The sequence below is a fragment of the Myxocyprinus asiaticus genome, chromosome 13, assembly GCF_019703515.2.
Source record: "Myxocyprinus asiaticus isolate MX2 ecotype Aquarium Trade chromosome 13, UBuf_Myxa_2, whole genome shotgun sequence".
Classification (NCBI taxonomy): Eukaryota; Metazoa; Chordata; class Actinopteri; order Cypriniformes; family Catostomidae; genus Myxocyprinus; species Myxocyprinus asiaticus.
Window position 1 is genome coordinate 34659414 of NC_059356.1, and position 23901 is coordinate 34683314.

At 45.1% G+C, this 23901-nt stretch overlaps 1 protein-coding gene across 1 annotated transcript in view; it reads right to left on the bottom strand.

Moving 5' to 3' along the window:
* Positions 1-23901, bottom strand: part of LOC127450497 (zinc finger protein 385D-like) — a 170795-nt gene that overhangs the window by 30340 nt on the left and 116554 nt on the right. The window contains exon 4 of the mRNA XM_051714670.1: positions 8630-8740. Within this exon, the coding sequence (XP_051570630.1) occupies positions 8630-8740 (111 nt within the window). The remainder of the gene's footprint in view (positions 1-8629; positions 8741-23901) is intronic.

The window sequence follows — 23901 nt, forward strand, 5'->3', positions numbered from 1 at the left end:
AGGTGTGTTTGAAACGACTCCTCAGCAAGTCTGACCAGAGATCAGAACAACAAAAGTCTGTGCAGGAGGGGGTGGGGTGTTAGGTGGAGGTGTGTGTGTGGGAATTAGGGGGTCAATCATGCAGGGGCAGGTTTGCTATTTCTGAGGCCCCAAGCAACTGACCAACCCGGGGCCCCATTTTGAAAATTTTTGCTTAAAAAAATTACATAAAATTGATTTCAAATCGTAATTTTAAATTAATCTGTGATGAGGAGGAGGGCAGGACTGGGCCGTGATTACACACGCCCGGCCCCCAATCAGGCTTATCAGACACAAAAGCATAAATGCACACGGCAGCTGCATGTGACTCTCTCTCTCCCGAACTAACACATTCCGCTGCACTTATCCCTCTCCTCAGCTGATTAGGGGGCCAGGCGTGCGTTGTCACGGCCTGGCCCTCCTCCTTGTCACATCATCCTATCAGCCATTGTAGCCAAGTACATTCAAAATGTTTGATGAAATAAAAAGCTAGTTAAAGATAATTAATGCAGGTTTTCCAGTTTTTCCACAATACAAAAAAATGCAATATTTACCTACATATATTATATATTTTTTTTTATTAACAGGGTGTGCAAAACATCATGGTTACTTTCGTAACCTCCGTTCCCTGATGGAGGGAACGAGACGTTGTGTGGATGTAGTGACACTAGGGGTCACTCTTGGGAGCCCCAAACACCTCTGCTTTTTTGAAAAAAGGCCAATGGGAATTGGCGAGTGGAATTTGCATGCCACTCCCCCAGACATACGTATATAAAAGGAGCTGGTATGCAACCACTCATTCAGGTTTTGTGCTGAGGAGCCGAGACCAGGTCCCGGCCATTTAAGTGGGTAGTTCAGCGTTGTGGCAAGAGGGACACAACGTCTCCTTCCCTCCATCAGGGAATGGAGGTTATGAAAGTAACCATGACATTCCCTATCTGTCACTCACTCGGGTCCCTATAAAAAATGCCACAACTAGCTGAACTGTGTTACGTGAACTGGCGGTGCGAGACGGGCAGACCGCTGTGTGCCTCGTAGCCAGTGCACCAGGTCGTCACGTAACCTCCCCCAATGTTCTTATGAGCATCGAACGGTCCTTCAGGAACAAGTTGACTGCCCAACAACAGGGACAGGCTAGCCCAGCTGAGGCCTCTTTTCCTCTCTTTTCTCCACAAAAAGAGTGGAATTTTTTAACCGACTGGGAGCCATAAGTGTCTACGTTGGGGGGTGTCCCTCCCAAGGGGAAAAGACCGCGGAGACCACACCCCGCCTAAAAAGGGGGGGTATTTTGTGTGGAATACGTCACATGGTCTTACCGAGTCTTGTCGGAAGTATGTCATGTGGAGAGGTCCCATGGTAGGTCCTACCCGAAGGGGGAGGAGTTTCTACAGAGCATGGCGACCGGGGACAGAGGGGCCTCTGCCCAAGGAAGACGCAGTTTACCGACAGGGAAACGATTTTGCGGAAGATATCACGTGGGGTCGCCTTCGGGGAACCAGCACATGTGGAGCACTTATCTCAGTACAGGGCCTCATTAGCACACATATTGGGCAGGCAGCAAGTTTCTTCGCAAACTCAACTGCCAGAGGGCTAAGGAGGAAAGTCATCCAGGGATCAGTCTGTGAACACAACTGGGAGTCAAGAGCGCACATCTTCACCTCAAGGGAGGGGAAAGGCACTATGCGCAAGCGGTACACCCAGCCAGCTGTCCCGGAACTTACCTGCTTGTTCCTGCCAATACACGGGACAAGACGGCTCAACCCAGAGATTGTAGAACCTCGCAAAGGTGTTGGGTGCTGCCCAGCCCGCTGCTCTGCAGATTTCTGCCAAAGAGGTGCCACTGGCCAGGGCCCAGGAGGCCGCCACACTCCTGGTAGAGTGGGCTCGTAACCCTGCAGGGGGTGGCATGTCCTGAGCCTGATATGCCATTGCGATGGCGTCAATGACCCAGTGGGCGATCCTCTGTTTGGAGACAGTGCTTCCTTTCCGCTGTCCACCAAAGCAGACAAAGAGCTGCTTGGAGCTTCTAAAGCTCTGCGTGCGATCCAAATAGATGCGTAAAGCTCACACCGGACACAGCAAGGCTGGGTCTACCTCCTCCTGGGGCAGCGCTTGCAGGTTCACTACCTGATCCCTAAAAGGGGTCGTGGGAACCTTGGGCACATAGCCCGGTCGGGGTCCCAAGATCACGTGAGAGTAACCTGGACCGATCTCCAGGCACGATTCACTGACAGAAAACACCTGCAGGTCCCCTACCCTCTTGATGGAAGTGAGCACAGTCAGGAGGGCAGTCTTGAGAGTGCCTTAAGCTCATCTGACTCCAAGGGCTCAAATTGAGCTCCCTGTAGACCCTGAAGGACTACAGAGAGGAACGAGGCACGGTCTAGAGGGGTTCAACCTCCTAGTGCCTCTCAGGAACCTGATGATCAAGTCGTGCTTCCCCAAGTACTTACCATCTACTGCATTGTGATGAGCCGAAATAGCGGCTACATACACCTTCAAGGTGGAGGGGGACAGCCACCCTTCCAGCCTCTCCAGCAGGAAGGAAAGCACCGATCCAACTGCGCATCTCTGGGGGTCATTGCGTCGGGAAGAACACCACTTAGCGAACAGATGCCACTTCAAGGTATACAGGCACCTCGTAGACGGAGCTCTAGCCTGAGTGATCATGTCTACCACCGTGGGTGGGAGGCCACTTAGGTCTTCCGCGTCCCATCCAAGGGCCAGACTTGGAGATTCCAGAGGTCTGGTCATGGGTGCCAGATGGTGCCCCGTCTCTGAGAAAGAAGGTCCTTCCTCAGAGGAATTGCTGTCGCAAGGAGTGTGAGATCCGAGAGCCATGTCTGGGTGGGCCAGTAGGGTGCTACTAGGACGATCTGCTTCTTGTCCTCCCTGACCTTGCACAGGGTCTGTGCAAGTAGGCTCACTGGGGGAAATGCGTATTTGCGAAGTCCAGGGGGCCAGCTGTGTGCCAGCACATCTATACCGAGGGGTGCCTTGGTCAGGGTGTACCAAAGCGGGCAGTGGGAGGATTCCCGGGAAGCAAACAGGTCTACCTGTGCTCGACCGAATCGACTCCAAATCAGCTGGATCACATGGGGTGGAGTCTCCACTCTCCCCTGAGGGTAACCTGTCATGACAGCGCATCCGCTGCAGTGTTGAGGTCACCCGGGATGTGAGTGGCTCGTAGCGACTTGAGGCGCTGCCGACTCCAGAGGAGGAGATGGCGGGCGAGTTGTGACATGCAGCGGGAGCGTAGACCGCCTTGACGATTAATGTACGCTACCGTCACTGTGTTGTCCGTCCGGACCAACGCGTGCTTGCCCTGGATCAAGGCAATCCAACGCGTGCTTGCTGGAACCTCCGCAGGGCGAGCAGTACTGCCAACAACTCTAGGCAGTTGATGTGCCAACGCAGCCGCAGGCCAGTCCAGGAGCCGGTGGCTGTGTGCCCATTGCATACGGTGCCCCAGCCCGTCTTGGAAGCATCTGTTGTAACCACGACGCACCTGGAGGCCTGCTCTAGGGGAACCTAGAGCAGCCCCAGTCAGCTGAGGTGCCGGAGCACGAGGTCCCTGTGTGCGCACAGCAACTCTCGAGAGTGAGCTAGGATTAGCCAGTCGTCAAGATAGTTGAGGATGCGGATGCCCACTTCCCTTAGCGGGGCAAGGGCTGCCTCTGTGACCTTCTTGAAGACGCGAGGGGACAAGGTCAGGCCGAAGGGGAGGACCTTGTACTGGTACGCCTGGCTTTTGAAGGCAAACCGCAGGAAGGGTCTGTGTCGAGGTAAGACCGAGACGAGGAAGTACACGTCCTTCAGGTCTACCGCCGCAAACCAATCTTGATGTCTGACACTCACTAGAATGCGTTTTTGCGTCAGCATCTTGAACGGGAGTCTGTGCAAAGCCCGGTTCAGTACTCGCAGGTCCAGGATTGGTCGCAACCCACCGCCTTTCTTCGGTACGATGAAGTAAGGGCTGTAGAACCCTTTCTTCATCTCGGCTGGAGGGACAGGCTCTATCGCACCCTTGGGCAGAAGTGTCGCGATCTCCGCACGCAAGGTAGCGGCGTTCTCGCCCTTCACCGAGGTGAAGCAGACGCCGCTGAACCTGGGCAGGTGCCTGGCGAACTGAATCGCATAGCCGACTGTCCGGGTCAGCAATCGCAACGGGTTGGAAAGCGCGAGCCACACGCCCAAACTCCGGGCGAGGGGGACCAAGGGAATGATCACGTTGGACGTAATGGCAGGTGGGGCCTTGTGGCAGGGCGGAGCTCGTGGTGCCATGTCGAGGGGACTCGAGCCCCCTGGCCGTGCTGAGTCCAGGGACATCGAAGCACTTACCTGGCTCCTGCCGCCCACCATAAGATTGGCCAAGGAGGGGGGGAGGAGGAATCTCGTCCCTGTAGTCTACCGGAACCAATCCCATGTGGGTGTGTTTGTGCCAAAGCTGGGCGCACAGGGGCGGGGGGTCCACTGCTGGAGCGCCATACCTGCAAAAATGGGACGGTGGTCATGACGACAGCCGTGCGCACCAGACCTGTGACCAAGGAAACGAGAAAACCACTCTTTTGTCGATCTTTTGGGTACCGCAGCCTCTTGAAACAAAGATTCTCCTCCCGGCCCTCCAGCGGGGGATAGAGTGGTCTGTTCACCAGCTCTAGAGAAGCAGGTCTCCTCACCCCTGGGTCGCCTGTTTCAGGGGCACTTCGAAGCCTTCCTCAGGTCCTTGGCAGCCGGCCGTGAGACGGGTGGCGTCTGCTTCCTGCGCTGGGCTCCACGCCGGGGCCGCGCCAGGGCAGGATGTGTTGTATGGCCTCCGTCTGCTCTTCACCTGCGAGAACTGCTGGGCAAAGTCCTTGACGGTGTTGCCGAACAGGCCAACCTGGGAGATGGGGGCGTCAAGGAACCGTGCCTTGTCAGCCTCTCACATCTCAACCAAGTTGAGCCAAAGGTGGCACTCCTCGACCACCAGGGTGGACATCGCCTGCCCGAGAGGCTGCACCATGACCTTCGTTGCCCAGAGAGCAAGGTCGCTCTCCGAGCGCAGTTCCTGCATCAATCCCGGGTCAGAACTACCCTCGTGCAGCTCTTTTAGCGCCTTGGCTTGGTGTACTTGCAAGAGAGCCATGACGTGCAGGGCGGAGGCGGCTTGTCCAGTGGCACCGTAGGTCCTAGTCGTCAGGGACGACGTAAACCTACAGGCCCTGGATGGGAGATTCGGGCGCCCGCGCCAGGTGGCGGCGCTCTGCGGACACAAGTGCACCTCGAGCGCATTATCCACCTGGGGGATCACCGAATGGCCACTCCACCATCGAGGGTAGTGAGAGCGGGGGAGCTGAAAGACCGGGACCGGGCAGTAAAATGTGCCTCCCACGATCTTGTCAGCTCCTCATGCACTTCCGAAAAGAAAGGAACCAGGGCAGGGCGTGGCCGTGGGTGGCACCCCGAGCCCAGGAACCAATCGTTGAGCCGCGAGGGTTCAGGGGAGGGTAGTTCAGGGGAGAGTTTTTACATGCAAAAACACATTCAGTGTGAACGGCCCCTAATTCATTCGTTCACGCATATCTGTGAGTGAGAGCGCGTGGGCGAAACAAGTTCGCAAGGCCTGTATATTTTTTCCTAAATTATAAACCCAAACTAAATGTCCTACTTGAAAAACTGACCCAAACCCGGCAGACATCTAATGTGAACTGCTCTAAGAGTGTACACAGAGCAACATGTCACCCCTCAAGCGGTTTTTGCTGAGCTTTCCTAACGTCCGGGGCCACATGCAATTGCGTGGTTTGCGTGGTGGTTAAAACCGCTACTGAAATCATGAATAGTCAACAATGGGGGAGGCCGAGGCTAGATGTTACACTTTTTACTTCAGTAAATATTTCTAGTAGGTTTATTTTTTAAAGTCTTTTCTGTATAGACACACATCTTAAAGTCTTGGCAGCAAAAAACACCTGCTGAACACCTCCATGTTATTGCCCAGGAGAAAGATACACATTGCAACACACATTGCATCCTCACCCAGACAGACATTTTTTGGGAGCCCTGTGGAGGAGTTTGCAGGGCACACAGACTGACTGTTCATACCTGTGGAAATGTATTGCAGGCAGATGTGTACTTGGTGAAGAGAAGGTATCAGTAGTAATACCACTCTGCACAATGGTGAGATTTTGGCCAATATGATTCCTAAAGTTTTCATAGTGTTTGTTTTTTATGCACACGTCAGATAATTTTTTTTTAAAAACAGACATTTTATTATTTATTTTTATTTTATTACTTTATTTTTTGTTATGTTTTTAATTATTTTATTAACTTCTTAATTTTGGTTTACTACTGTAATGTACAGTAAGATTAAATTGTTTGCACTCAATTTCTTTAGTACCCGTACTTTGTACTTTGAGCACTGCATTGAATGAGATAAGGAAAGACCAAATAGAGATGGTGTAATGATGGTAAGCAGAGAGAAAGAGGACAGCAGGATGGAAAAGTAAAGAAGAAACAGAAGAGGCTCAAATGATCTGATAGTTCCTCTAATTGACCATATTATGAATCACGGTCTCTCTGAGACATACAAAGTGTTCAGCCTAATGTGAGCAGATTTACAGTGACTTCAATCTCAACAAAAAAGAAGAGGGAACAATTCCTCTGCATGCCAGTCAATCAATGACCACAATTACTGTACCATCTGTGCTTATAGTGCTGCCTTAGGTCCATACAATTTAGCAAGACTTCTGTTTTTTTGTTTGTTTGTTGTTTTTTGTTTGTTATTTGTTTTATTTACAGTAAACTTCTTCATCATCCTTCCAGAGGAAGAGCAGGAACAACTAAAAATGTAGAGACATTTTATGAAAACAGATGGAAAAAGGTCTTTATTGAGGTTTTTATGATAAATGTGTTATTTCAATCATATAGCTGTGTGTCAATAGCTGAAAATGTTATGAATTCAATAGAGAACACATCTATAGTTTTTATGTTAGTATTTAGTTTTAATAAACGCATTATCAGGAAACAATATGTTGCTTCATTATGCAGTGAAATTGAACTGTTTTGCAAAACTGAGTGCCTGTTTCGTCCGCTGTTTGAATTGTTTTGAGAGCACTGATTATAGTTTGGAGAAATTTATAAAATTGACTGAGAAAAACTGTAAATATCACCACTGTTTAGTTAACAGTTTTTACATTCAGGGTGTTTATTTTAGCATGTTTGTCTGTACAGTAATGTAGTTTGCTGTGGCCTACAATAAGCCAAACTTTCTGTTAGTTGCCTTGCCCACAGCAAACACCTAACACCTTTCACTCAAAATAGTCAGTCATTAACATACAAAAGGCCCTCTTAGCAGGACTGCCATCAGTTGTCACAACCAGCCAAATTTCAACTGTGAATTTCTGTCGAAACTGCACGGTTCCCTCTACATGTCCACTGAATTGAGGTGTGTGGCCTTTAGTGGACGTTATCGGTTTCATGTTGTTTGGGTCAGTTTTTTCCCTAATACATCTGACAAACTTGAAACTAAGTGGGAGTCTACTATTCCCACATTTTTCCAGATTTGACTCTTTTCATGTAGGGCCCGCATGTGCGTGATAGAGACTAACAGACCTGGCCATTCAGCAAACTGCAGCTAGGTAGTCTAATAATGCATTGGCAAAGTTTCTCTTGCCAATAAAGTTTGATATTATTTGAATCTGCCCATTTGATCATATCATTAATAAATGTCCACTGTAAAATACCAGAGGCTTTTGCCCAATTTTTAATTACAGCATTTCCACTGATTTTATGGCATGTATACATATACTTGGATCAAAGATTATTACTTGTAAAAATTTGTCTAATTAACTCTATCCGCAAAAAAAATAAAAATAAAAATAAAATAAATAAAACTGAACATGTTAACATGTACATATTTAAATAATTAAAATAGATGATGACAAACCAGTTTCTTGCAAGTTCTTTGAGACAAAGTATAAAGTAAATATATTTATGATGATTTTTTAATGTTTGCGATAATGTATCATGTACTATAATTTAATCACGATTAATCGTGATTAATCACAGAAAACTGTGCGATTAATTCGTTTAAATGTTTTAATCGATTCACAACACTAATGTACAGTATAAACCTTCCTTGTCTGTCTCTTTCTTCTGTGCTAACTTCTATACTACTCCAGCCACTTTCAGAACTTGGCAGTGTGATACTGCAGATATTGTTGACTTCTGTATGACAAATTGCTTGCTAAGGTCCTCATTTGTATAGTTAATGTAAATACAATATATGCATTTTAATAAAATAAATTTTATATTTTTATGTAGTAACTGCTTTTAAAAAGGCACTTGAGGCAGTGCTATATTGTACCTTATTGCTTAAAGGTAGGGTTAGGGTTTGGTTTACGGTTAATCTGCAGTAATCATAATTAGTTTAATTCAAGGACAGTAGAAGTAATTTGGGAATTACAAATTTAGATAGTTAGGTAAGTGGGAGTGTGTCTATGCGTGTAAGCATTTAAGAGGGACAGTGTTAATTTCAAATGTTAAAAAAGTAAGAAGATATAAGGGCGCAGTAATAAAGATAGAAAAAAATGACAGAAGTAAAGAATGAACACACACACACACCCACACTAACCGTGGAATTGAAGCGTAGGTGACAGATATTGCATGAGATGACCTGTTTTTTCTTCAGTGACTGAGGAACACCAAATGTGTGGTTTATCACTGCCTTCTGCACCGGGTCCATCTGAGGGGGAAAGAGAAAATCATGTTAAAATGGACTGAGAGCAATAGAAGAATCATTTATACAAATCAGTTACCTCCGGTCCACAGATAACTACCTTTTCTGTTTTCAGAACAACCTTAAAACCTGACGCCTGGGGCTGAGGGACTTTCCCCTAACACCCCCTTGCCATGGGAACCCACAGTATCACAATGACTCTGCAGCTGCTCGCACATCTATTTGTTTTAGAGACTCAAGTCTTGTTGTTCTTGTTGTTAATCCGCAGTCATCCCTAACCAGCTGGGACACTGCCAGGTCAATGTGTGTGTGTGAGTGTGTATACAGTATGTGTCTGATAAAGTCACCCATTGTTGAGTCTGAATACTAAAAATCCTATCTGAAGATCAGCATGATATTACTGCAAAAGAAAAGAGACAAGATGAGAAAAGAAGAGATGAGATGTGATGAGAAAGGATAAGAGAAAAAATGTGCAGTTAGGAGATGAGATGAGGAGAAAAATGTGCAGTTAAAGAGATGAGACATGATGAAAAAAGAAGAGATGAGATGAAAAGTGAAGAGACAACATGAGAAAAGAAGAGATGAGAAGAGAAGAAATGAGAAAAGACAAGACATGATAAGAAAAGAGATGAAATGAGAAGAGAATAGGCTAGTGAGAAAATAAAAGATGAGAATGGAAAAGACGAGACAAGAAGTGATGAGACAAGAAGAGATGAGAAGAGAACAGACAAGATGAGACTTGCCGAGAAAAGAAGAGATGAGATGAATGAAATGAGATGAAATGAGACGAGAATAGATGAGAGAATATGAAAAGATAAAAGACAAGATGAGACATTACTAGAAAAGAAGCAATGATATAAGAGAATAGACAGTGAATAGAGAATAGGGAATAGATGAGATGAGATGAGAACAGAAAAGAAAAGAGATGAGAAGAGACAAAATTAGACAAGATGAAAAAGAAAAGATGAGATGAGAAAAGGTGCAGTATAGAGATGAGAAGAGACCAGAAGACAAAAAGAGCAGGGGCCCTTTTCTTTTAAATCAACAAATTTCCTTGACCTTACTAGTCATTTGTGATTAGTGAATCAGGATTATTAATTAGGATAATTTTAAAGATATTGCACTAAAACACACAATTTCTAGTGCATGGAATATTTTAGAGCAGATTAAAATACATTCACAGTATAAATTTCTATGACTTTTAGAGGAGAGGAGAGGAGAAGAAAGGAGAGCAGAGGAGAAAAAAGAAGAGGAGAAGAGAAGAGAAGAGAAGAGAAGAGAAGAGAGGAGAGGAGAGCAGAGGAGAGGAGATAAGAGCAGAGGAGAGGAGAGGAAAGGAGAGGAGAGGAGATAAGAGCAGAGGAGAGGAGAGGAAATGAGAAGAGAGGAGAGGAGATGAGAGGAGAAGAGAGGAGAGTAGAGCAGATGATAAGGGAAGAGCAAAGCAGAAAAGGGAAGAGAAGAGAGCAGAGGAGAGGAGAGTAGAGGAAAGGAGAAGTGAGGAGAAGAGAAGAGAGGAGATGAGAGGAGAGCAGAGGAGAAGAGAGGAGATGAGAAGAGAAAAGAAAAGATTAGAACAGATGAGATGAGAACAGAGAAGAAGAGAGGAGATAAGAGCAGAGGAGAGGAGAAGAGAGGAGATGAGAGCAGAGGAGAGGAGAGCAGAGGAGAAGAGAGTAGAAGAGAGGAGAGGAGAAGAGAGGAGAGGAGAGGAGAAGAGAGGAGAATAGAGGAGAAGAGAGGAGATGAGAGGAGAAGAGAGGAGAGCGGAGGAGAAGAGAAGAGCAAAGAAGAGCAGAGGAGAGGATAACAGAAGAGAGGAGAGCAGAGGAGATAAGAGGAGAGGAGAGGAAAGGAAAGGAGAAGAGAGGAGATGAGAGGAGAGCAGAGGAGAAGAAATGAGAGCAGAGAAGCGAGGAGATGAGAAGAGAAAAGATTAGAAGTGATGAGAGGAGAGGAAAGGAGAAGAGAGGAGATGAGAAGAGAAAAGATTAGAAGAGATGAGAGCAGAGGAGAAGAGAGGAGAGGAGAAGAGAAGAGAGGAGAGGAGAGGAGAGCAGAAGAGAGGAGAATAGAGGAGATGAGAGGAGAAGAGAGGAGAGTAGAGCAGAGGAGAAGAGAGGAGAAGAGAAGAGAGGAGAGAAGAGGAGAGCAGAGGAGAGGAGAAGAAATGAGAGCAGAAGAGAAGAGAGGAGATGAGAAGAGAAAAGATTAGAAGAGATGAGAGCAGAGGAGAAGAGAGGAGAAAAGAGGAGATGAGAGGAGAGCAGAGGAGAAGAGAGGAGATGAGAAGAGAAAAGATTAGAAGAGATGAGATGAGAGCAGAGGAGAAGAGAGGAGATGAGAGCAGAGGAGAAGAGAGGAGAGGAGAAGAGAGGAGAGGAGAGGAGAAGAGAGGAGAAGAGAGGAGAATAGAAGAGAAGAGAGGAGATGAGAGGAGCAGAGAGGAGCAAAACAGAGGAGAGGAGAGGAGAGGAGAAGAGAAGAGAAGAGAAGAGAGGAGATGAGAGCAGAGGAGAGGAGAGGAGATGAGAGGAGAGCAGAGGAGAAGAAATGAGAGCAGAAGAGAAGAGAGGAGATGAGAGCAGAGGAGAAGAGAGGAGAAAAGAGGAGATGAGAGGAGAGCAGAGGAGAAGAGAGGAGATGAGAAGAGAAAAGATTAGAAGAGATGAGATGAGAGCAGAGGAGAAGAGAGGAGATGAGAGCAGAGGAGAGGAGAGGAGAAGAGAAGAGAAAAGATTAGAAGAGATGAGATGAGAGCAGAGGAGAAGAGAGGAGATGAGAGCAGAGGAGAGGAGAGGAGAAGAGAGGAGATGAGAGCAGAGGAGAGGAGAGGAGGAGAGAGGAGAGGAGAAGAGAGGAGAGGAGAGGAGAAGAGAGGAGAATAGAAGAGAAGGGAGGAGATGAGAGGAGAAGAGAGGAGCAAAGCAGAGGAGAGGAGAGGAGAAGGGAAGAGAAGAGAAGAGAGGAGAAGAGAGGAGATGAGAGCAGAGGAGAGGAGATGAGAGCAGAGGAGAATAGAGTTGAGGAGAGGAGATGAGAGCAGAGGAGAGGAGAGGAGGAGAGAGGAGAGGAGAAAAGAGGAGAGGAGAGGAGAAGAGAGGAGAATAGAAGAGAAGGGAGGAGATGAGAGGAGAAGAGAGGAGCAGAGGAGAGGAGAGGAGAAGAGAAGAGAAGAGAGGAGAAGAGAGGAGAATAGAAGAGAAGGGAGGAGATGAGAGGAGAAGAGAGGAGCAAAGCAGAGAAGAGGAGAGGAGAAGAGAAGAGAAGAGAGGAGATGAGAGCAGAGGAGAGGAGAGGAGGAGAGAGGAGAGGAGAAGAGAGGAGAATAGAAGAGAAGGGAGGAGAATAGAAGAGAAGGGAGGAGATGAGAGGAGAAGAGAGGAGCAGAGGAGAGGAGAGGAGAAGAGAAGAGAAGAGAGGAGATGAGAGCAGAGGAGAGGAGATGAGAGCAGAGGAGATGAGAGTTGAGGAGAGGAGAGGAGAAGAGAGGAGAGAAGATGAGAGGAGAAGAGAAGAGAGGAGAGCAGAGGAGAAGAAATGAGAGCAGAAGAGAAGAGAGGAGATGAGAAGAGAAAAGATTAGAAGAGATGAGAGCAGAGGAGAAGAGAGGAGAAAAGAGGAGATGAGAGGAGAGCAGAGGAGAAGAGAGGAGATGAGAAGAGAAAAGATTAGAAGAGATGAGAGCAGAGGAGAAGAGATGAGAAGAGAGGAGATGAGAACAGAGGAGAGGAGATGAGAGCAAAGGAGAGTAGAGTTGAAGAGAGGAGAAGAGAGGAGAGGAGAAGAGAGGAGATGAGAGCAGAGGAGAGGAGAGGAGAATAGAGGAGAAGAGAGGAGATGAGAGAAGAGAGGAGAGTAGAGCAGTGGAGCAGAGAAGAGCAAAGCAGAGCAGAGGAGAGAGAGGATAGCAGAGGAAATAAGAGGAGAGGAGAGGAAAGGACAAGAGAAGAGAGGAGATGAGAGGAGAGGAGAGGAAAGGACAAGAGAAGAGAGGAGATGAGAGGAGAGGAGAGGAGAGAAGAAATGAGAGCAGAGAAGAAAGAAGATGAGAAGAGAAAAGATTAGAAGAGATGAGATGAGAGCAGAGGAGAAGAGAGGAGATGAGAGCAGAGCAGAGGAGAGGAGAGGAATGGAGAAGAGATGAGATGAGAGCAGAGGAGAAGAGAGGAGAGCAGAGGAGAAGAGAGGAGAGGAGAAGAGAGGAGATGAGAGAAGAGAGGAGAGTAGAGGAGATAAGAGGAGAGGAGAGGAGAGGAGAGGAAAGGAGAGCAGAGGAGAAGAAATGAGAGCAGAGAAGAAAGGAGATGAGAAGAGAAAAGATTAGAAGAGATGAAAGGAGAGGAGAAGAGAAGAGAAGATAAGAGAAGAGAGGAGAGGAGAAGAGAGGAGATGAGAGGAGAAGAGAGGAGAGGAGAGGAGAGGAGAGGAGAAGAGAGGAGAGGAGAAGAGAGGAGAATAGAAGAGAAGAGAGGTGAGGACCACCTAAAATGTCCTTAGTAGTGGGTTTTCAACAAGTTTCTCTATTTTAGTGAGGACATTTAAAAAAATTTGCCACACAAATATAGTGAAACCTGAACACACTAACGTTGTCATGATACTATAATTTTGGCAAAACAAGTTCAGGAAGTTAGACACCATTTGAAAATCTCATCCACTCTTTTTGCAAAACTCTAAACACATTCTTACTCACTAAAACACATTTCGCACTGTGATACACGGGTGGCAAAAGTTAATCACAACTACAACACAGTTGTCATCGTTTACACACAATGACTCAAAATTGCTCACACTAGTTTCTAATGATGTGATCAAACCAAATGTACAAAATACACGAAGCACGAAGACGTGATGCTGAGAATGAATCTCTCAATGTCTTTGATTTTGCAGTTGCACAACATTTTTGAGTGTACTGTATTTTGCTTTTCATTTAGCGTTCCCTTATTACTCAGTACACTTGACATTGCGTGCTAACGCATATGGGGAGTTGTCCTTCCACTCTACAAACCTCTCTACAATAATGCCAATATTTTAATATTGGCTATGGTGTTTGAACCGTGCCCTTTTAGGCATGAAGCTGTCCACTATAAAAGCAGGTGCACAAACACCATTCCTCAGAGTTTTCATCCTTCAAGACAACGATCCTTCACCTCTCATCTAGAAGCCCTCTACTGCTTCGCTGTCGGCTACATGAGTCAGTGGGCGGGATCTTCACGGCAACGAGAAGACTCTCTGCTCACCTGCAGTGCTTCAGCGAACATCACTCCACCTCGCCACTTGATGCTTCGCTGGTGAATGGGCTGCTTCAGCATCCTGATTCCCCGCAGCGCTTTGGCAGGTGTTGTGTATCCTTACAAAGCAATTGCATATTGTATATTGTGTGAAATATATATATATATATATATATATATATATATATATATATATATATATATATCTAAAAGAGTCGCTTACGTGGTCACGTCTTTTGAAAGATGTCATTCCATAAGTGTTCCTTGTGCAAGAGGCACATCCTGCCATCGGATCAGCATGAGAGCTGCATTCTCTCTCTGGGCCGCAGAGTCAAATCTCATGGAGACAGACTGCGCTCACTGTGAGGGCATGAGTCTCAAGATGCTGCACTTGCGAACTGTCCTCATTCTGAGGAACGATTCAGCCTCATGCGCCCTCCCACCCACCTCTTCTGTGATACACAAAGGGTCACATGAGGAGGCACAGCGGGGCTGTGAAGTCGAGCAGGATGAATTTGAGGTGGACCTCATGCCGGCACACAACCCATGAGCCCCTCAATCTCAATGCAATAATACATTATGTACGTGATGAGCTCCGGTTCTCCGCAGGAGCACACGGCCTCACCTCGTTCGGCAGTTCTGATGCTGTGGATGATGACGATGTCATGTCTCTCGCTGCATCAGCCAAGTGGTCAGTGGATGATGCTACCGCCCCTCCCCTCAGAGAGGGTGAGGAGCGTGTACGCGCCCCTGACAAGGAGATGCTTCACGTCCTTTCAAGGGCGGTCAAAGAGCTCTATATCGAGTGGTCTCCTCCAGAGGAAACTACACAATCTCGCCTTGATGAATGGTTCCTGCAGTCCAGACGCCATCAAGCGACAGCGTCTCGTAGATCTGCCCCATTCTTCCCTGAAGTTCATAATGAACTGTCAAAATCCTGGCGTGCGCCCTATTCAGCTCGCTTGTGCAGGATTACATCCTCTCCAATGTGGATCGTCACATCTGGCTGACCCTCACGGAAATGCATGACACGGGAAAAGCTGCTCTATTTGATGCTTTGGTGTCTCCAGCCGGCCTTTTCAGAGGCTCTGAGAATAGAATTTCTTAGCACTACGTCATGACTCAGCAACAATCACAGGCTATGAGACATTTTATGCCAAAACAGAGCAGTACTTCATCACAACCAGCTCGCTCCTGCTCGGTCTCGGTCCAGCACCCGGCTAAAAACCCCCACACCAGCTGCCTCAGCACTGCCAAATGTCGCCGCCGAGCCGCTGGTAAAGCCACGCAAGCCGTGGCCCAAATGAAGGCAACCACCTCAACGCAAGCCCTGCGCAGATAGGAAACAACCCCCTGTGCAGCAAAGCGCCCCTGACACACAATACTGTTTCCCTCTTCCCCACTGCTGCTTATCGGGAAAGGAATATTGTTGTTTAAAATGTTGTTCAACATATTGTTTTCTGTGTCTCACATTAATAACATAAATAAAGTTTGCACATTATGCACAACCACTTTCCAATGGTGAGCGGTGCATTATATCATGTATGAACATACAAAGATTGTAAAAGAGTTCAGCGCTCACACAAGACCCTCACACTTTTTCAATAAATGGCTTTCCCTCTTCAAAGCCCACATATTTTGCACATCCGCTTCCCAATGGTGAGAAGCGCATTATATCTTGTAATGAATTATAAAGATTGAAATGATTACAGCGCTCGTTGCACATGGACGACACGCTCACACTTTTCAATAAAGGGCTTTCTCACTTCAAGAATGCGTGCGCTGCATTATATCATGTTATGAACATACCAAATTGCCCTCTGTCCCATTACGTGGACACGTGGCAAGCTCTTACTAGCATTCCGGCTGGGTGCTAAAAAACAATCAAACACGGTTATACAATCCAATTTGCACATTGGCCACCCCGTTTCAATGGTGTTCTGTCTTCCATGGTTCCGTCCGAAGACGCGCCAGTGTTACAAGCTGAAATACACAATTTTCTCGCAAATTACGCAATAGAGGTTGTTTCATATGAGTTAATAAGCCTGCTGTCCCACTACGCAAATGTGTGGCAAGTTCTCACGGACGTTTCAGAGCTGGTGTTTACAACAATCGAGGACAATCTGTGGTCTGACCACACGATATGCCAGTGTTGCGTGCACAGACTGCGACACACACAGTGGGATTTATAGCCGTTAATTACTCTTTCTGGAGAAGGACGTGGGCTTCAGCCCATTCTAGTTCTGAGACGCTTGAATTGTGCGCTCACAATGCGCCCATTCATAATGTTAACTCAGAAACAGATCAGGATGCGTACTTCATGTACCAATTGCACCGTGTTACAGGCGGCTTTTTAGATTACGTTCGAGGGAACTGCGTATCAATTTAGTCCTTCATTTCAGTCTGTCTCTGGCTCCCCGCATGTTCACGAAATGAATAGATGTAGTGCTCACCCCATTGAAAATGAACGGTGTGTGTGTGTTTTGAATTACCCCAGTGATTGGATATTACTAGCCAATCAGAGGCACTACTGAGCGAACACAGAGACTTACTGCTTTGCATATGGAAAATCTGGTCTAATGTCAACTGGCAAAAAGCACACTTTTCCCCAGCCAGTAAAACTTATTTTTAGGAGTTCATGCGTGCGCACTTCATGAACGAGCACGTACAGACCATTCTTCGGTGTCTGTTTCAGTTCAAACTGAAAAAAACATTACCACTGAAGTAATTCATTTTCCTGTGCATTGCAGTAACTTGTCACTGTCTGGATGCTCTAGCATCATGGACAGCGCCAGTCTTTTACCAACAAGGTGTTATGCTGGGTCAAGTTTTCAGAAAGAAAGTGCTGACCGCAAATGCATCCAACACAGGTTGGGGCGCGGTGTGTAATGGATACCTGACTTATGACACCTGGAAACCGCCTAGAGCTACTGGCTGTCTTTCTAACTTTGAGAGCTTTTTATTCTGATATTGTGAATCACCACATTCTGATTCATTCAGACAACACAACAGTAGTGGCTTATATATGTTGCCATGAAACGCTGGCCCACGTATGGCCAGCAAAATGCAAGTATGCACTTCCAGTGGTGTGCCTCCTTCATTCTGTCATCAGCAAAGTCCAGGTGGACATGGAAACTGTTCTGTTAATTGCACCGAAATGGCCCAATCAGCCATGGTTTCCAGAAATGATAGATATGTTATACAGCTCGACATGGGAAATACCACTGACGAGGGATCTCCTCTCTCAGGCACAAGGCACAATCTGGCATCCCCATCCCAAGCTGTGGTACCTGCATGCGTGGCCCCTGAACGGAGCGCACTAAACGCATCAGAACTGATGCATTCAGTTATGAACACCATTTTATAGGCCAGAGTGCCTTCCACGAGATGCCTCTATGCACTTAAGTGGAATGTTTTCACTGATTGGTGTCTTTCACATGGCAAAGACCCAGTAAACTGCCCTATACATGAAATTCTCATATTTCTTTTCAAGAGCAATTAGATGCAGGACACACTCCATCAATGCTCAAAGTTTATGTGGCGACTTTATCTGCATACAACACACCTGAAGCCAGCCCCACTATAGGCAAGCATGATTTAATCATAAAGTTCCTTAGAGGAGCAAGACAATTAAATCCACCTCAGCCAGCTACAGTCCCAACTTGGGACCTAACTTTGGTCCTAAAAGTGCTCGCAGGGCCCCCCTTTGAACCTTTGGACTCTGTTGATTTGTGCATGCTCTCCATTAAGACCACACTACTGCTGGCTCTGGCCTCAGTAAAAAGGGTCGGTGACTTACATGCACTATTAATTGACAATTCATGTCTGGAGTTTGGATCCAGTCAAGCCACAGTCAAACCAAGAAAAGGCTATGTGCATAAGGTTCTAATCATGCCCTTCAGAGTGCAGGTGGTTCACCTTTAAGCTTTCTTCTCTCCTCCATTTATTTCGGATGAGGAACAATCCCTGCATTTGTTATGCCCTGTGTGGGCGCTACACACATACATTGAGCGAACCTGCCAGTACAGACTGTCTGATCAGCTCTTTGTGTGCTATGGACGACGCACAAAAGAATGTCCGTCTCCAATCAAAGACTTTCTCACTGGATCGTTGATGTGATTACCCTGGCTTACGAGTCGCAGGGTAAGATCTGCCCAATTGGTGTTAAAGCACACTCAACTAGAGGCATTGCCTCCTCATGGGCATGGATGAATGGTGTGTCTTTACAAGATACATGTTTTAAAAACACATTTGTCCCAGATAAACACATTTGCAAGGTTTTACAACCTAGATATTATGTCTCTCTCTTCACAAGTCCTCTCTGTTTAGAGCGTTTGCTATTTCATTTGCCAAACATATACTTATGCCCCTCCCCTTAAGTATGGGCTCCCCATCATTTTACACAAACGCCTACATCAGGCCGTTGTAGTTTACCATAAAGTCACAAGCATTTTCATTATAAATAACTCCCTTCCCGACTGGGTTCGTGAAGGGGTTAATTCATAATATATGACTGTAGTATATATTCATTCAGAGTGCTCCCCTCCTGGCCCAACATGAGGGTCACTCACTTGTGGCATACTCATGTTGGTCGCTGCAGCGTCATGTTTCCTCTCCGGAAGGTTATGTCGTGTAGTGTTGCGTGATGGGATTCTGTTCCCAATATGCATTAGCACACAATGTCAAGTGTACTGAGTCTTAAGGGAATGTCTCGGTTACGTACGTAACCTCAGTTGCCTGAGATGAAGGGAACGAGATATTGCGAATGCTGGCCACACTACAAGACTCAGAGTTCTTCTGAGGTGCGAGCGATGTGCACCTTGTCTCTCAGTCAGAAAATTCTGAGGAATGGTGTTTGTGCACCTGCTTTTATAGCGGACAGCTTCGTGCCTAAAAGGACGAGGTTCAAACACCATAGCCAATATTAGAATATTGCCGTTATTATAGAGAGATTTCAGCTAGGTTGTGTGGAAGGACAACTTCCCATATGCGTTAGCCCGCAATGTCTCGTTCCCTTCGTCTCAGGGGAAAAAAGGTTACATACTGTACGTATCCGGGACGTTTTCTTTGTTCTCTGGGCTTTTGCAGTTGGACTACTGTATTTTTACAGTATGCAAGTGCTGAATATACAGACATTCAATACTGTAATATTTCACTGTACTACGGTTTTTCTGAATTGCTAAAACACATTTCTTGAAAACTTCACCCATTTTCTCACAACTTTAAACACAAACTACATTCACAAAATCCCTGACTCTCATATCTTCAAATCAAACAATCACCTCAAAACCATTTAATCTACACTCAAAATCAAACAATACTTTCAGATCATACACACAGCAAGTCAATATATAAACACTACAAAGCATTCATTAGACACTACATAAAAAAAATGAAGAACACATTGTCCAGGCCATGTAATTACAGAATTTTTTTAAATTCTATATAGTAAGCACATTTTGCAATTACTGTCAAAAAAGTATAGTAATCACAATTTACAGTTGTACAGTGAATATATTGTATACTGCAAGTACTTCAAGTAATACAGTATTGAATGTCTATATATTCAGCACTTGCATACTGTAAAAATAAAGTAGTCCAACTGCATAACTCCAAAGAACACTCTAAATGAAAAACACATTACAGTACACTCACTCAAAAATGTTGTGCAAATGCAAATTCAAAGTCAATGAGAGATTCATTCTGCCTCAGCATCTCGTTTTCACATCATTAGAAACAAGTGTGAACAATTTTGAGTCATTGTGTGTAAATGATGACAACTGTGTGGTAGTTGTGTTTAACTTTTGCTGCCTGTGTTTACCGTTTTGCAACAAAAGTGCATCACAGTGCGAAATGTGTTTTAGTGAGTGAGAATGTGTTTAGAGTTTTGCAAAAAGAGTGATTGATGGGTTTAGGCCACTGAGCATTTGGTTCAGAGAATGTTTTAGCAATTCAGAAAAACTGTAAATTGTGATTACTAAAATGCATTTACTATATACAATAATAATCAAAACAAATCTGCAACTACATGCCCTGGATGCAGTGCTCTCCATTTTTTGATGTAGTGTCTAATGAATGCTCTATAGTGTTTATATATTGACTTGCTGTGTGTATGATCTGAAAGCATTGTTTGATTTTGAGTAGAGATTAAATGGTTTTGAGATGATTGTTTGATTTTGCCAGAAGAGTCAGGGGTTTTGTGAATGTAGTTTGAAGATTTGGTTTTGTGTTTAAAGTTGTGAGAAAATGGGTAAAGTTTTCAAGAAATGTGTCTTAGCAATTGTGAAAAACTGTAACAGTTTGTCATAGTGGTCCTTAGAAACTAGCCATTCCACTTGTTGCTCCAGAAGTGGTAAAAAATAACTGATGGATGAACTAAGAGAAGGCTCAAATGGACTAACTTGTTACCTAATACATTCTTAGTTTGATGTAAAAAAACCAAAAAAAAAAAACCAAAAAAAACATAGCCACATCAAAACAGCCAGTTTAAACGGCAATGGCTTTAAACTTTTATTCCATTATTCTATGATTATTTGAATGTTGGTTACATAAAAATAAAGAAAAGACTATTTTGAGTAGCTGTTTCATTATTATAACTGCTTCAGCCCCTCTCATTACAACCGCTTCAGCCCCTCTCATTACAACCGCTTCAGCCCTGCTTCAGGATTTGACCACTCTGTAGTCTTATAGATTACGTTTATGCTGACTTTATGTGCATTTTGGAGCTTCAAAATGTTGGTACCCTTTCACTTGCATTGTATGGACATACAGAGCTAAAAATATATTCTTCTAAAAATCTTTATTTGAGTTCAGCAGAAGAAAGAATGTCATACACATCTGAGATGGCATGAAGGCCCTAGGCAAAGTTTATTCCCCAAAATTTTATATTGTCCAAATGTTTAAACATATTATTTTTTAACATTTACTGTGGTACGGCAGGCAACAAAGTGAAAGCTCATTCAAATAATCGCATGATCTGCTTCAGACAGTACTCTTTAATTTCTTTCAAAGATTCAGTGGCATAAACTTTGCAAGCTTTGGCAAATCTAATAAAAAATTGAATAGTTTTCGACAAGTTCTTCCTCAAAAGTGCTCATTGTATCAGCCTGGTAATTTCTTAACCAATCTTTGTTATCTGGTAAACAGATTTAAACCAGTGCACCTCTGTCTTCCTGCTCTTACCATTTTTGCTGCAATATGCATCATGTTTGCTGTCATGCTCTGTGGGTATTCAATGGGCATTCTGTCTGAGACTGAGACTAACCTTAAGCATTGAACAAATTTAAATCTCCTTGAAACTTTCTTGTATTAATTGTTTAGTGTTTAACAAGTACAGCAACCAAAACATAAGGGAGTACAAAATAATCAATCTCATATCCATAACACATTATTATCTAATGACATAATTTTATTACTATTAATATTCATGTTAAGATTTATTATAACCATTTCTAAAACTCCAACACAAAAAAGAATACACACAAAGAATAACACTAATATTATAAATATATAACCATTAATCATTAAACATAACCATAAATGCTTTTAATTAACATTTGTTGTACTGGTGTAGGAAAAGACCATTGAAAAACCACAATGAATCGCCTATAAACAACATATCGCATGGTGTTTCTCTAAAAAAAAGTAAATTCAGCTGTCTGATCTCATGAAATTTACGTGAGCACTGCAATGCTCAGGGGCAGATTCACTAAGAATGAATTGCAGCTGGTAATAGCGTTGGTTATTTGCATGTGCTCGTTGCGCTGATTTAGCGCCAATTCACTAAAGAAATTATGCAGATTAGGCAATGGCGCAAACGCGCCCACAAAATCGCTGATAATGAATGAAGTACAATTGACAATGAGACTAATTTACATAGAAAAGAGGCGTGTTTGCGAGAAAAGGAATGACAATCACTTAAGACGCGGTGCACTTTCAGTGCTGATTGCCCTGCTAAAATAGATTGCGTGTGATTAGTGAACAAGATGCAGATTTTTGCACGCAAATGTGGCACAACTATTTAGTAAATCTGTCCCTTTGTGTTTCTGAGTCAAAGCTCACCATCTTTAAGCTTATTCTATAAGTCAAGCATCAAATACTCACAGACTTGCAGGCAAACAGAATCATTTCTAGCATTTTATTTGATTGCCTTTCAGTTTCTGCTGCTCTTGTTTTTGAGGGAACAACCTTGACCCTGAAAATGCATCCATGGCCATGAGCTAAAGTTTGAAGGCTCGAGATTTCGGAACAGCAAAGTAGACATCAGACTCATTTTACATGTTCTTCTTTGCAATGCTGTAAAGCGTCCAAACTTTTCGTGTAAACGAATGGATACAAATTTAGATTTTAGTATTCTGTTTCTATTTTAGCCAGCCCTCAGTTGGTGCCCTTCAGAGTCCTGGTGCCCCCGGGCACTCGCCCAGTTGCCCATATGGTGTGGTGGAATGATCCGCCCCTCTGGCTCGTCATTGTCGCCCCGCCTCTTAGGGCCGCCCTTCAGCCAGGCTCACGACGGGAGTTGGGCGGGAGAGCGAGAAGAGGTGCATAATTAATAAGCCTCATTTGGTCAGCGGTGAATGAAGCACACCTGATGGGGATAATGCTTCATCACCGCTGTCTTTAAAACGCAGTGTGCACCTCTTCTCGGCGAGCCGGCTTCAAATCTCCATGTGTGCACACACTGGCATCCTCGCACGCCCAGTACCAGAGCTGGGAGGGTTTGGATGAGTGGACGCTCTGCTGGACCCGTTCTTCGGACCCCCGGATGCCGTAATGAGTCGCCGGGGGTGAACAGCTCACGTTGTCGCTGACGGGCTAGATGCTGGGCCACCTTCCCCTCATGCTTGCCATGGGCCTGGGAAGACAGGCCGCCAGTGATGCCGCTGCCCCATGCACCGTGGATTTTGGAGGGGAGCGTGAGCGACCGACTGACCCAGCCTGTGCATGGGCTTTCCTATGAACACATCTCCGCCCCTTTCACGGAGCCCCGTTCACCGCGAGGATGCCAGATTCCCCCTCTATTATGAACACTATTCCCCCTTGGACACTTTATTACCCTTTTTGGACATTTTTACGTTTATTATTGTTTCCAATAAATGCCTCTCTGAGGTTTGACGCCACACCCACTGTGTCTGTCTCTTGCTCACCCTGCCACAATGGTTAATCTGCCTATGCTCAGGGACGTGATCAAACCACAACCAAACCGATCTGGGCTGTGTTCCCCAAAAGCATCGCAAGCTTAAGTTGATCATAGAGACCACTGACACCAATGCTTACGATGCTTTTGAGAAACGCAGCCCTGATCATAAGTGCGAAGTTACCACCATGCACCTGTAATTGGAAAAAAAATAAACAAGTGCAATGTTCGATTTTTCAGAGAAACAGTAAATCTGTAAATGTTAAGATAAAGAATTTAGGTTAAATGAAGTGCCACTAACCAGTGTGCATTCTGCAGTAGCAGTGGGATGTGTCCAAAGATGTTTAATAAGGTTGCTGGTGTTTCGCCCTTTGGCTTGAAATCTTTGTAGGCATTCACGGCAGATAGGTTTTCCTGGTCTCATTAGGCAAAACCCAAAATAATTCCAAATCTCATTACATGAATTGTGTTTTTTAAAAAGCTTCTCACTGTCCAAAGTTTTATTTAAATCTATATTATCTATTAAGAGACATGACAAATTAAGATGCTGGGATTCAGACGCGTGTGTGTTTGAAGCGTGGGAAAACCACACATTGAAAAATAAACAATACCATAAAAGGGCACTGTGTGAAGGGGATGCCACTCGAAGGTATGTTATTGCCGACATAGGTCTGGTTCAAATGAAGGTTTTAGCGAAAATAATGTTTACTACTGCACAACATAACTTACGGTTCTACCTTACTAACGGTACTGCCGTTTAAAAAATACTGTGGCACTGCCAGTATTTTGAAGCTTTAGTC